This window comes from Balearica regulorum, chromosome 2 (genome assembly GCF_011004875.1).
Source record: "Balearica regulorum gibbericeps isolate bBalReg1 chromosome 2, bBalReg1.pri, whole genome shotgun sequence".
Lineage (NCBI taxonomy): Eukaryota > Metazoa > Chordata > Aves > Gruiformes > Gruidae > Balearica > Balearica regulorum.
The window spans coordinates 114,990,935-115,004,428 of record NC_046185.1 but is presented as its reverse complement, the minus strand read 5'-3'; the positions used below and the strand labels follow the sequence as shown (position 1 = coordinate 115,004,428).

At 41.6% G+C, this 13,494-nt stretch overlaps 1 protein-coding gene across 5 annotated transcripts in view; it reads right to left on the bottom strand.

Annotated features, from left to right (window-relative positions):
• The window catches only part of BMPER (BMP binding endothelial regulator), a 147,934-nt gene that overhangs the window by 42,760 nt on the left and 91,680 nt on the right, over nt 1-13,494 (bottom strand). For all 5 annotated transcript variants that reach the window (XM_075745378.1, XM_075745379.1, XM_075745380.1 and 2 more), the window contains 2 exons: nt 7,841-8,170; nt 1,615-1,951 (listed from right to left, as the gene is read on the bottom strand). In XM_075745378.1, coding sequence (XP_075601493.1) covers nt 1,615-1,951; nt 7,841-8,170 — 667 coding nt within the window. The remainder of the gene's footprint in view (nt 1-1,614; nt 1,952-7,840; nt 8,171-13,494) is intronic.

The window sequence follows — 13,494 nt, the reverse complement described above, 5'->3', positions numbered from 1 at the left end:
GTGTTGGGAGCTGAGCATTCTAACAGCTGGCAACATCTAAATGGAAGCAAACAAACAGCTACTTCTGACAGATTTTGATGGTCATTTCAACATAAAGTTTCCTTAGGGAAAGTAGACTTTTCTACAAAAGGATATAATCAAATTAAATACTTGCTTGATTTCATTGTCTTTCCAGGACAAATAGAAGACATTATTTTAAAGGAACAGAAATGCTCTATGGTAATTCTTGTGTGCAAGCATGTAGAGATTTTTTTTTTTTTTTTCTGGCTGCTGTAGCCAAAATATAAATCATTTTCCGCTGTGGTGTCAGGAAGCGTATTGCACTAAATTAATCACAAGCTACTTTAAAAAAGGGACAAAAAATCCACCGCAAAATGAAACAAATCTCTCTGTGCCTGTTTTCCATTTGCATTGTCATCACTTACCTTTAGAGGACGATGGAAGTGAGATGGGAAAGTTGCTGAAATGCATTCAACAGACCCTCTGTGTGTGTGTGTGTGTGTTAGCATCTCTAGTGCTCTCTGCTGTGCCTCCAGACATTGGAAAAGATAAAGTATTATAACCTGCACACAATATAATCTTCACTCTTTGCCAGGTTCCTAGCACAGGGATACACTATAGCAAACTGAAGGCAGAAGCACACGGACTACAAGCCAAGCTGTGTGCCGTCTTCTAGCATTTCCCAGTCCCAGAAGTATTCTGCTGGGGTAAAAGTATTTCTGTCTCATTATAAAAGAAGAGGAAAGGCAATTCATGAGGGAAATGGAGTCATCTTAGAAAGCTTTTCCTAATAAGCCCAATAGTTCAGCAGATGTGCACAAGTGGGGAAAGCTGGGAGCGCAGAGATCAGGCAGCTTCATCTGCCATCATACAACTGTGACTCGGCTTGCTTTTATCTTTTATGTCAGGCAATGAAAAGAAAAGCCAATTTTATTTACTGAGTGAGGGGCAAATAAACTCATGCCAATTAAAGAGCAGAAATGATGTCTCTGTGGTTTAGACTGGAAGCATTTTAAAGACAAAAAAATCTTAAATAATGCACTCGGACAAGGCTTCTAGATCCTCATCTGTCTTCCTTTGCTCCCAGGGCAGGATGGGCATGCACTGAACTTTTTGTTAACTCTCTCCTTTCAAACTCTCAACCCACAAACTACACCATCCAAGAGGCACTAGTAATAGTTAATATCCCTGCTTTAATAAAGCCATTTTCAAAATGCTTCTGGGAAGACACACTTCTCTGGACCACAAGTAATAGTAATTAAAGTCAGCCTCAACTTTACAGCTGACTTTGAAATCAGAATGAGCTTACCAAAATGTTTTGAAGTCTCTTCCCCCTCTCTCCTCAGTCTCCAAAAGTACTTTTTCTCTAGGTGATCACGAGCCTGTCTGCCTTTCTCACTGCTGACTGCTCAGGTCTTTATTAGCTCAGGACCATCTTCTTCTGATTCCTGACTCGGAAAAGCTCATCACAATGTAACTCTAAGCCTCTATATTAATTCTTAGCAAAAGCAGCTCAAAGCATGTGCTCAAATGCTACTAAAATTGGGCCAACTGTGTGGTTTTTTCTCCTTGCGTGGTAACTTACTATCCCCCTCCACAGCAAGCCACACTTACCGGTAAAATGTGGTATAATCCACTGTTGAATGACAGCTCTGAAACTCCCATGCTTTGAGTTTCTGGCATTCCCGGTGAGCTCGGAGTTTCACCCTCACCGTCCCATGACAGAGCTCGGGCACAGGTTTTCTCTGTGGGCGGCTGCAGAACTCGTTGGACTCCACGCGCCAGGATTCGGCAAAGTCATCCACGTCAAACTTAAAATTCCCGTCCCCTCCAATCAGGTCATCTCGCTTGTGCCCATTGTAATTGCCACACAGACCACAGAGTTTGCCTTTCAGATGTGGTGCAGCCATGACTTCCACAAAACTGTCTCCATCCCATGAGATTTCCAAACCTAATAAAGAGATGAGACAAAAGCATGCGCGCACACACACGCACACAAAAAGAGAAGAGAAGAAGAAATTGAGGATAACGAACTATGCCTTATGTTTGTGAAATAGTGTTCATGGGAACCTAAACAAAGCCATTGGCTTCCTTCTGATAATGTTGTTACATTTCTATATACCTCCCAGTAAGTGCCTCTGGCAAGTGTAGTGTTACTTAAATCACAGTCAATACTCTCATGCCTATCTCTGTTCATTTTTGTTCCTCCTTGCTAATGAATGGGGTTATCCTAAAAAATATGGACCCAAGGCAAAACTACTTGCAGGATCGAAAGAGAGCTCTTGCAAAATTCTGCAAATTGAATTTGCTTTTGGGCAAATTCTTCTTCTAGCTGATTTCGCAGGGGGCCCAGAATTTCAGCCATTGTCACCCATTGCACAGGTCCTGGGCATACAAAGGTGTCTTTGCCCCATGAGACTCCACCAGTGACCACTTTATGGAAAACATCCTTTTCTTGCCTGCATAGCTGACACTGATCACTCATTTGGGTGAATAGAATTGTTCCAATATAAGTACCTTATTTTGTATGGGCAAAGACAGTTAAAAAGATGGTCACAAAGATATGTCAGATGGGTAAAACTGTAGTAAGAAGGCATGGACTGGATTCAAACTGTTCATTCAAAAGGCGTTAATTACCAGCCTTTTGAAGTTGTCTTCAGAAGTCGCAACACTGAGGAATGATGGTAAACATCTAACCTTCATAGAATGGCTGGGATGTAAGTGCTCTGCTACAATCTGTTTTACAGTAAGGTTTTGCACTTCTAGTATATCAAAATTAAAAATTGCTTTCTGTGGATGAAATACATTTTACCTGTCTGTACCCGCCTAAAAGCTAGGTGTCTAGTGTAAGTCAGCTGTCTGGGCTCTCTCTTTGATGGAGAGAAATAGGCAGCTCTGGGTCACAACATGGGTGTCTAATGCAGAGGGAATGAACTACCTTCTGAATGCCTTTCTCTTTCCAGTGATACTCCAGAGGACCCAGAGATCAGGTGGAGACTAAACTTCTGGTTTTCACCTGGGTGACTGTAAATTAAATGAATTTCATCCTTTGAGGAGTAAACATGTATCTCATAAAGAAAAGCAAATTTTGGTATCATATGGAATAAAAACAACACCAAGAATCACTGCTGCTTAACTTCTACCAAAAATGGCCTTTCTATAATTATTTCCAATGTCTGATGAATGCTACTACACATCTCTGCAGTAACCCTGCATCTGAAGATCACAAATCATTTTGCTGACGTTAATTTATTCCCATAAAGTACGCGTGTGCAGCAGTTAGTTAAGGATAGACACAGGAACCTGCTTTTAAAGCGGATAACCTGGATTTTACCCTCTTCTCCTTGCCTGGCCAAGAATATCAAACATCATCACTCCACGGTGCAGGACCAGGGCTTCACCGCAGCTTTCTACATTTGCTGTGTGGGCTGGCTTAGCACCACCCTTTCCTCTTGTAAATCAGTGCTTGTCACTATGTGATCCATATCCTGCCCTATCCTCATGTAAGTAATTAACATACCAGTGACTCAGTCCAAAGCTGGAACCCTTCCTTTAGCAACACATCCCATTGTCTCCTATGACAATTCCTACCGACACCACAGAGAAACAGGGAGAGGCTCAAACGGCAATTCAGGCTATGGAAGGGGTGCTTTGCCATCGGTACACGCTGTCCTGGAGCTTGTGTGGTTTACACCATGTCACCAAGAGTTTGGGGAATGATTTACCCAGCAAGGTTGTGCAGGTAATTCTGCATCACCAGTCACTACAGTCTATTCTATGTTGTTTTCTTATCACTATATGTTAGCAATGATAGCACAAATATGTCCTGAGTTGACTATGCCTGAAGGCGCTTTCAAGTTATCTAATAAACCCAGCATGGATAGGGCCACTCTGTCCTCCTCCAAAGGCACTTTACACCCAGCCAACTGAGAAATTGTGCAAGACTACAATTGTTAACGAGGCCAGCACAGTGGCAAGGGGGAAAGCTGCCTTTTAAGCTGCTTCATACATTATCGTTGCTGGACAAATTCAAATTCCAGCTGTCTTTGCTTCTGACAACGCTGAACAGAACAAAACAAAACACAGCTCGATTTGCAGACACCCGATTAATACTGCCGTGCCGGCATTTAGAAAAACCTTGCCATTAACTTATAAACTTTTTTCAGACTTGAGAATCACATAAACTTTCTCAAAGCTTCAAGCATCAAGATACAAATTCTCAACAGTTCTCTTCAGAAAAATAACTCCATTTTTAAGGCAGTGTTCAACTTCTTCCCCAAACAAGCTCCCTCCGAAGCTGCTGACTTTAAGCAGAGTCACAATAGACTGGCTAATAATTCTATCTTAATTTTCTCTTTACCACTTTTTTTCTCAAGCCAAAACTTACTGACTTTCAGTGAAACCACTCACAATCATTATGAAAGCTTAACTCTAAAATTATCCTCAATATTTGTGTGTCTTTTGTGAGAGTTAAGTTAATCTACTTGTTATAAGTTGCTCTGTGACAAGAATAATATAAAATTATGACTTTTCATCTCAGCACATAAAAATGCACATTTTTAAATCCAAAGAGTCCTGCTTTGATTATTGGATTTGATTCAAAAGACTCACAGTTTAACTACCACAAAAGGCTGTATTTCCTCTAGCTGGGTATTGTTTAATTACACTATATTCTGCTGTAATTGCTCAGATGGAAGGGTAATTTCTAGCTTTGATGAATGGCCTAAAGGTTTCTGTCCATAATGGAGCATATTCCCTTTTGGGGTAACGAGGAAGGGTATTTACTCCTACACACATGATAATTTTGTCAGAGCCTGATCGCACTGTGCAGTGTGTGCCTTTTTGTTTGTTCACAAGCAGAAAATTGAGTTGGTTTCTGTAACCAACAAGAGCTGTGACAGACGGGATTACGCTATGGAGTGATGTTTGATATGGTCTCCTTGGCAGAGAGAAATTGTTTGGAAGAGTTTCTTGGTGCCTATACCCCCCTTTCCTCCCCCCGCGCCCCCCCACCCCCCAAATGGATGAGTTTCCCATTCACTTGGACAAGGATCAGAATCCAAGAGACACGAAGCAAAGGATGCAGCATCTGTCGCATCTGGGGATGTGCAGAAAAGGTATATTCTCTGAGTTGCTTTTTAGGTTTTTTTCAATTTTCCCCTTTCTTTGAAGGATGCTTAACCAACTTGTTACTTGATTTCTTAACTTGGCACACTATGTGCTCTACTGCATTTTAAAATAAATCCTTCTGGATTTATGCACATCACACACTGAGGTCCCCATGCTAGGAACTCCCATCAATTGTTCTGCATGATTTTCATGGTAAAGGCATCCGCGAGAGCTGGCAGACCACTCTTCCCTAAAGATTTAGTGCCAAAGTGGTACAGAAAACCTCAGCAAAGTGGCTTCATGCAAAAGATCAGCACAGAAACAACAACAACAAAAAAAAGCTCCTGCACTAGAGGGGCAGATGAGTAACACCAGCCCTGTGACCGTCTGCTCTCCCATCTTTTTAACACACAAATTATAGAGAAGGACTCAACACCATCCCAACCACATCCATGACGAAGTACCTGCAAGTGCAGGGTGCCAGAATTGCTGCTGCATGGCATCCAGGGCTACAGCTGGTGAGGAATTTAGCAACAAAACAGGTTTTCACTGGAAAATGCCAATTCATCAGAACTGAAATGCTTCAGGGAGACATATCAGATTCAATGAACTTCCAACGCAGCACAGGCAAGGCTCCAAGCTGGTTTCCTGCCAGCTTGCCTGGTGGGCTGCCTGGAAGCCTGGACTCTCAGGGTATGCAACTCCAGGACAGCCCTGCCATGCAGATTGCCCTGTAGCCAGGGACCACAAGGCTTCCTGAAGCTTTGGGCACCCCTGTTTTATCCAGGGTTCAGCTCCCAGCTCTGCAAAAGGAAAACCAAAAACCATGGGAATACTGGCTGAGCTGTAAGCATCAGACCCTGCACATCCCAGCCCCAACTTTACTTTAAATTTTGCTTCTGGTGCAGTGGTTTTGCTTATTTTTCATTACTTCCGCCTTCCCCCTCTTTTTGTACCCTACACTGGGAAAACACATATTTTTTAAAATATCCATGTTTCATTTTGAAACAGAGAAAATTTCCAATTTTTCTCCCCCAGCAGTCAGAATTTCCTGTGGAACAAAAGGTTTGTCTTTAAACCAGTTCTACTCAGCACATTCCTCTTCTCTACAGCCTCACTGCTGCTTGTCCTCTCCCAGCAAAATGGAGCCATGCCGTTCTGCTGCTTTCCAGGCTTTACGTGGTGAGGAGAGGAGGACTTGGCCCATCATGCTTCGTTCAGTGAGAGAAACCTGATCCCACTCCGTTAAGGGGAGGAATTATTTAGGCTATAATTTGCAGTGATTACACACTGTTTGGTATGTTGTCATATGCCATGTTTGCACTCCCTCTGCCAACACATGGACAAGGATATGTGTAGTCATCTATTAGGCTTGCACCAGAGACAAATGGAATAGCAGCAGGATTAGCTGTCATTCATCTCCGATTGAAAACCTTTCCTTGGCCTGTGGTTGGCTAATGAAATCCACATCGCCAGAATTCATAGCGTTCAGCTGGCTGCAAAGAGAAACCCTCAAGATGCTTCTAATTAGAAGTTGTGAATAATGGTCAACTTGTGTGCATTTTACAGACAGCCACAAAAATCTGCGTTGCCACTTTGAGGAATGAGCCCAGAGCTGGGATCCACATTATGCAGACTTACATTTCCAGGGGCTATATGAACAGGTGTCTAAATTCTCAGCTCAACAGTGGGTGCTGGTGTCCCCCTTGAAAAAAAATTATGCTAGATAATGAGTATGACTATGCGTCATGCCTGTGACCATATCACTTCATAAGAAAGATTGGTTTCACTGCTTTCACATGGCATTCAATTGAATTAACAGTAAACAGTATTCTCACTGAAACAGTACTTCACTGTGTAAGTGAAATCTCTCAGGACTACAGCAGTACCTAACACATGCTAATGAGAAAGTTTTAAACTTCCCCTCAGTATTTATCTATGCAAGGATACTATAGTTTCAGGACAGTTTATCAAAACAAATGCAAGTCCTCTGGTTTAGCATTTTGACAATTAATGTATTTTCTAGGACTCAAAACACCTGACAGTCTGCTATCTCCTTTCACTGTTTCTACAAATAAGGTACCAGATTCTCTGAAGTTTCTGATTTTCTTTTGCTTCTGGTGATGTGGACTCTCTGTTCCTCACAGACAATCTCTTCCTCGAGCACAAAGCAAGCCCAACAAGATGGCACTGAACAGCAAATTAGGCCTTGGTTTTCAAACCAGGACCTCCATTTTTCTGGGTAGCCGCAGTGAAATATTTCCATAATCTGACAACTTAAACTCATGCCAGATATTAGTAACTATGATTTTATATAATTGCTCACTTTTAGACTGTAAAGTATGTTGCTGCAACTGGGAAAAAACCTGAATGTTATGTTTAAGAACTGATCTCCTCTATGTTGTTATCTAAAAGTATCAAATTATGACCCTGCATAAGCCACTTTTACGTTACTGGAAGTGAAAATCATGGCACATTCGTCTACGCAAGCAGTTAATTGTCAGCTGCAGAATGAAACAGAGCTCAGCAAATGTTCTGCAAAGACTTCAAACTCATAGCTGAGATCTCTGTCTGCTTGTGGGCTGCAGGGATTCTGAAAGCACTTTGGGTTCCTCAGATTTCTAAAGGGTTATAACTAAGTTTATTACCGCTATCACGCATTTTACTGACTCCTGTTTATGTTGCACTTGAGAAGTTCTTCAGGGAGAAGGCATACACACACTTGCCCTACCTGCTTTGGTTGTCACTTTCAGCAAATAACCATCCAAATCGATCTGAAATTGCGGTGTCTCGCAAGGTAGTGAGATGCGGGTCCCATTCCACTTCACTGTGAGGTGCTGCTGGAGGCTGATAGTGCTTCTGCCCAACACAAGGTCCACTGACTTTGTCCAGGAGAAAGAACGGGTCCGACGGGCATCGTTTTTTACCAGCACCTGAAAGGGCGAGGCAGAGGAGGAGCAGTCTTTCGTCAAAACGTACTGACATGTTCCCTGAAAGTTAAATGTCCGTCCATCAAAAGTGTTGTAGTGAGGGTCTCCAAATACAGTGCAAACTCCAGGCTCTGCAGGTGAGTGAGAAACAAAAGCGCCATATCAGGATCAATCACAGTTTGAAAAAAGCAGTTGATAAGAACTTAGAGGATACCACTCTCACCTAATCTATCTGCCCTACAGGGCAGATTTGGCTGATACCCGCTAGGAATACATATTTTTTAAAAAACAGAAGGTTCATGGCTTTAGTAGAAGTCTTTCCCAAAGCTGATGGGTACCAAAGACCAATTAATCTTTGGGGCAGCATAGGAAGGCTAACCTGTAGCTAGGAACCAAAGACATATCATCCAACCTGTATGTTTGTCTCTTAAACATAATGTACCACCTGAACAGTTCAGGTTATTACAATGCCTGTGAAATTTTTCAAATTATTTAATTTCCATAAAATACAAGCCCCACTCATGATACAAGAGCAGGCAGAGCCCTGGGCTTGCAAAGCCCACATGTCTCTGGAGATGTGTGATGGGAGCCATCCCACCTGACTTCAGCTTTCCAAACATGAATTGTGTAGTCTAAGCAATTCATCGAGTCTCCCTCTCACTGACAGAGAGAAACAGACATGATTAGAAAGTCTTTCATCTCACCAGCTTTAGACATCTCTTTTAACACATGGGGAATTACTCTCTGGAGGAGCCTGTCTCTCTGCTGCCAGCTCTGGGAGTGCAAACAAGTATCTAAGACTGCAGGCATTCCTCTCCGACAGTTCGATTCCCCTGGGATGAGCTCCCACCCTTAAGTTGTGTTGTGGGAGCAAAGCCTAATCCACTAACAGAAGCAGAATTCAAAACATCACATGTTTATTTTTGAGGCTAATTTTAATGTCCCCAGTTAGGCAGGGGTGATCTCCTGAAATTAAAAGCCATCAGACCACTGTAGCAGAACCCAGTCCTGTCTGTATTTTACATAGACACCCTTATAAATATTGTACATTTATAAACTAGGTATATTTATGGTTTTTCTCCAAATTATCTGTAGAACCAGCATCTTTATTCAGGGTTAGAAGCTATCATATATGTTGTATATACACAACTGACTTGTAGTAGTTACTGTTATCATGCTACCAACTAAAATTCAGCAGTACGTGACAAACGTGATGCAATGACTATCTAAAGGCACGGTATCTCTACCAATTATTTGCCTCATTACAAATGGAGGGAGATTTCTTATTGATGTTTGCAGCCATACGCTGGTCAGAGGCAGAACGTTTCCACAATCGTGTCAACGATGCTGAGTTACCCTGCAGTTACCCTGCAATTGATTGAATTGCCTCGCAATCAAAGAGAGCAACAAATTTATTTGCATTGCAGCCTTCTGGTACAACAATAGGTCCTAACCACATCTTATTGCTGCTGTTCCTGGAAGAAGGAGTCTCAAGGCAAAGAAATGCACACTGCTACTGCCAGCTGGATACCCATGGGCTGAGGCTGCTTTTGAAAGATGATGCCTGTTTTAGGGGGAGGGCTTGGTGCAGTAACAAAATTTGACTCAGTAATCAGAGAGCTGTGAACAGCATCAATCAAAGAGAGAAAAAAAAAAAAAAAAGCAGAAAAAACCCCCAACCAAAACCCAACAAAGGAAGGGAGAGTAACAGGGAGTACAATTTATTCACTGAAAAAAAAAAAAAATCCAACTAACAATGGGTCGCCTGAAAAGGCAGCTAAAAACCCGCAAATTCAAACCTACAAAAAAGAAGGAGACATGGATGTTATGGAGAAGAGGCAGGGAATTCCTTCAGTGGAGTGCAATGCAGCTCTGACTACACAATCCACCTTTCTCAGGAGGGTTTTTCACCCTAGGCAGAGTGCAATGCTAAAGCAGCTATGTTTCTGGCATTTTTCTAGCTATAGTTAGAGCGTCCAAGGATACCTAACCGGAGACACACAAAATGGGGCTGAAGGGGACCCCAGGAGACATTACCTTTTCCTTCTCCAGTACCTATGTTATTCCTAACAGACGTTTACCTAACCTGCTCTTAAAGAGCGGTAGTAACAGCAACTCCACAGCCGCGTCTAGCAACCTGTGCTTTGGCTGTCCTTACTGCAAGTAAGGTCTTCCTAAAGCCTAACCTCAAGTCTCCCTCACCGCATGGTGCAGAGCCATCACAGAGCTGGTACCTGGGAGATCTGTATTTTACCCCTAACTTGCCACACGCATGCTTCTGCAGCTAAGCTGGTGACTAGTCCTGGCATCATTATTATGCTTCGTTACTGTGTTTGGCAACTAGGGACCAAAAGTTTTGATTTCTCAAGGACATCATGCTGACAGCTGCATTGAAAGTCAAAATGAACCACATTTGATCAACACCTCTGGAAATCAGGCACAAAGGGCTTTAAACAGAGCCTGAAAACCATGACACATACATAAGAGAGTGCTTTTAAAAACGTGCACTTCTGTGAGTCTCATTTTCCTCACTGATACCAGTGAGGATATCAATATTTTCCAAAGTCCTTAAAAATATTATTTGATTCTCCATAAATTGGCAGGAACCATATAGTTTTTAATCCCCAACGTAATTTTTACCAAACGGAAAGAATCCGTAGAGTTTAGATGGAGACAATCTGACTTTATCATTATTAAATCATATTAATGTGTTTCTGATTTCCTTATGTACTCATGTAATTATCTGCATGATGAATATTAAGGTACATTTTATTACCTGCTCAGATTCTATTTCACTTTTCAGGCTTTAATTTTTCTTTAAACCTAATGACAACTTTTATGAAAACAAGGAAACTAACAAAAAAAATCAGCCCAAACATCAGTGAAGATTTCATAGGAGAGAATTGGTTTTTGTCTGTGTTTCTAGAGGCCAAGAACATGGACATGTTATACATGTTATTAACTAACGTATTGGGAGGGGGGAGGCTGGTTCTTCACCTAAGCAAGTGGCTAAGAGGCAAGACATGAGAGGAACAAACATAATTTAGAGATGTGCAAGTGAAATTGATAGTACCGATGGGATCCAAAGGAAATATTTATTTTTAATTTCTAATGTGTTATGCAGAGAAATGTTGTTTTATGTTATGTTACATCGTGTCACATCGTATGTCAACTTGATGCAGTGCAGTTAAAATAAAAAAGAATATATCTTGGACTGGATAACTGAATGTCTGATCCAAATTTCACTGTTTTCTTCAATAACCAAGGAAATGGGGGGGAGGGAAAATCTACCTAAAACCAGCCTGAATAATTGATTCTTTGATATCACTGTGTAAAACATTCTTGAAAGGTTTGCTAAAATTGTGGGGTTTAAAAAAAAAAAAAATCCACACCCTGCAAGAGTGTGTGCGATAACTCAGGCGCTGCCAGGAAGAAGAACTGGATGGCCTAGAAATAAACCTTAAATACCGGGTGTAACACAACTGCAAAAGACAGGCAACATGAAAAGAGTTCCTGCCATTTTTAGGGTTTGGGTTGTTGTTTATCTCCTTTTGGGAGAGTTTCAATCACATCATGTTTTATGGTTTGTCGCTTCCCCCCCCCCCCCCCCCTTTTTTTTTTATCCTTCTGAAACAAACCAGTCTTTCTGCTTGGCTTTTTTTTGAAATCTACTGGAAGCACCAGTTCTCCGGTTAGGATCATGTGTGACTTGCTCCTCTGTTGGGATGTAACGGATGGAGAGGTGTCACTGCATCACCAAAGCTACATTCCCCAACGCTGGACTATGATTTTTGCTAGCTTGTGCTAACAAGGCAGAGGGTCATGGGTGAAGATCCTTCCCTTTTTTTCCTACAGTTAATTGCTCCCAGCTTATTGCGGATACTCCTTGTCTCTATCAGCTGTCTAGGGTGGAGTTTGAAAAGGGCAATTACATATAATACTTCCTCCTAAAACTCCGCCAGCCTCCAACTATTCTCAGCTTAGGGACTTTCTCAGCTAGGCATGGTTTCTCTTTATTTAGTAACCTTTGACAGACTTCTTTTCTGTGAATTTGTTCCATCTCCCCTTGAACCCAAAATTGTTTTTCGCATCCACAATATCTTTAGGCAAAGTGCATGAAGAACCACTGCTTCTTGCTTGTTTTGAACCTGGCATTCATAATCTCTAGTGTCTTCTTTTGCTCATCTACACATGCACATAAAGGCAAATATACTCATTCCCTCTCTGTCCCTGAAAAACACAGACTTTTCAAAGGAAGGCTCTGGAGCTGCGTTCAGGAGGCTGTGATTTTCAAAGCGCCTTAGGCACTTAACTCTGATTAAACATTATTGGGAGCTGGCTGCAAACACCTCTAAACCTCTTTTGGAAATCCTGCATTTAGGCTCCCAAATCAGTATTCAAAACTTCTGGTTTTCGTAAAAGCTTCTGGGAGCTTGGCAGTTTTCACATTTGTTTTTTAAGCAACTAAATATGGACTTCACACTTTTACATTTGACAGTCTTAAACTACATGTGTGATTCATGCAGTTTGCTAGGCTCCCACCTAAGGCTCTACAGCTTACTCGCAAACTAATAATAATAGTATTTAGGTGCTAAAGTGAATACTATAGAACTCTTGGCACGCTTTCCTTGCATTTACTAATCATGTGCCCAATTCAAATGAAATAGTGACTTTCATTAGAAAAGGTAACGGGGAAAGTAACTGTAGCAAGGAGCACTGTTTTTGAAAACACATTTATACAAAAAAGGAAGCTGAAAAAGCATCAGCAAGGAAAAGAACATTTTAGCATTCCCCAAGCTTTAACGTACTCTCATAAGGGGAAAAAAAAATAAAGTTTATGAAATCACGACCTATTTTGGCCAATACGGAGGGATAGAAGTCTGAAAGACAACTCATTTCTAGTATGCTGAGTAAAGGTAAGAACCACTTATTAAAATAAGTGGTTGCCAGAAAGTACCTTTCTGCCTTCACTCAATGCCCCTACCCCACCAGACAGTATTTAGCCTTTCTAGAAAGGCGAGATATATATACTGCTTGGTGGAGGCCAGACAGACAGTCAGCACACACATCCTGACCAGCCAGAGAGCATGAGCGTATTGGCTGGGCAATTAGCACACTTGTAGCTCCAGAGCAGCCACAGGATATATTGTCTCTAGCTGGGTTTATTATTTGTTGGGATATAAAGGAAATGGGACACAAATCCATAGGAAACCAGGCTCTGTTAGCTCTGGTGCTCATGGAATAGCTTGTTTTATTTTTTCAGGAGATCAGAGCAGTCAATTGAAGTCCAAGATGTCCAGATGTCTGGTCACACTCTTCTGGGCTTGTAGCTAGTTAAGAGTGGCCAAGAAAAATATACTTTAAATTATAACTAAAATTGGTTTGGACACTCTCTAAGTAAGGAGAGGGAGGAAAAAATACAAGTTTACCAGTTAAGGGTGTTCTGGTTGCACAT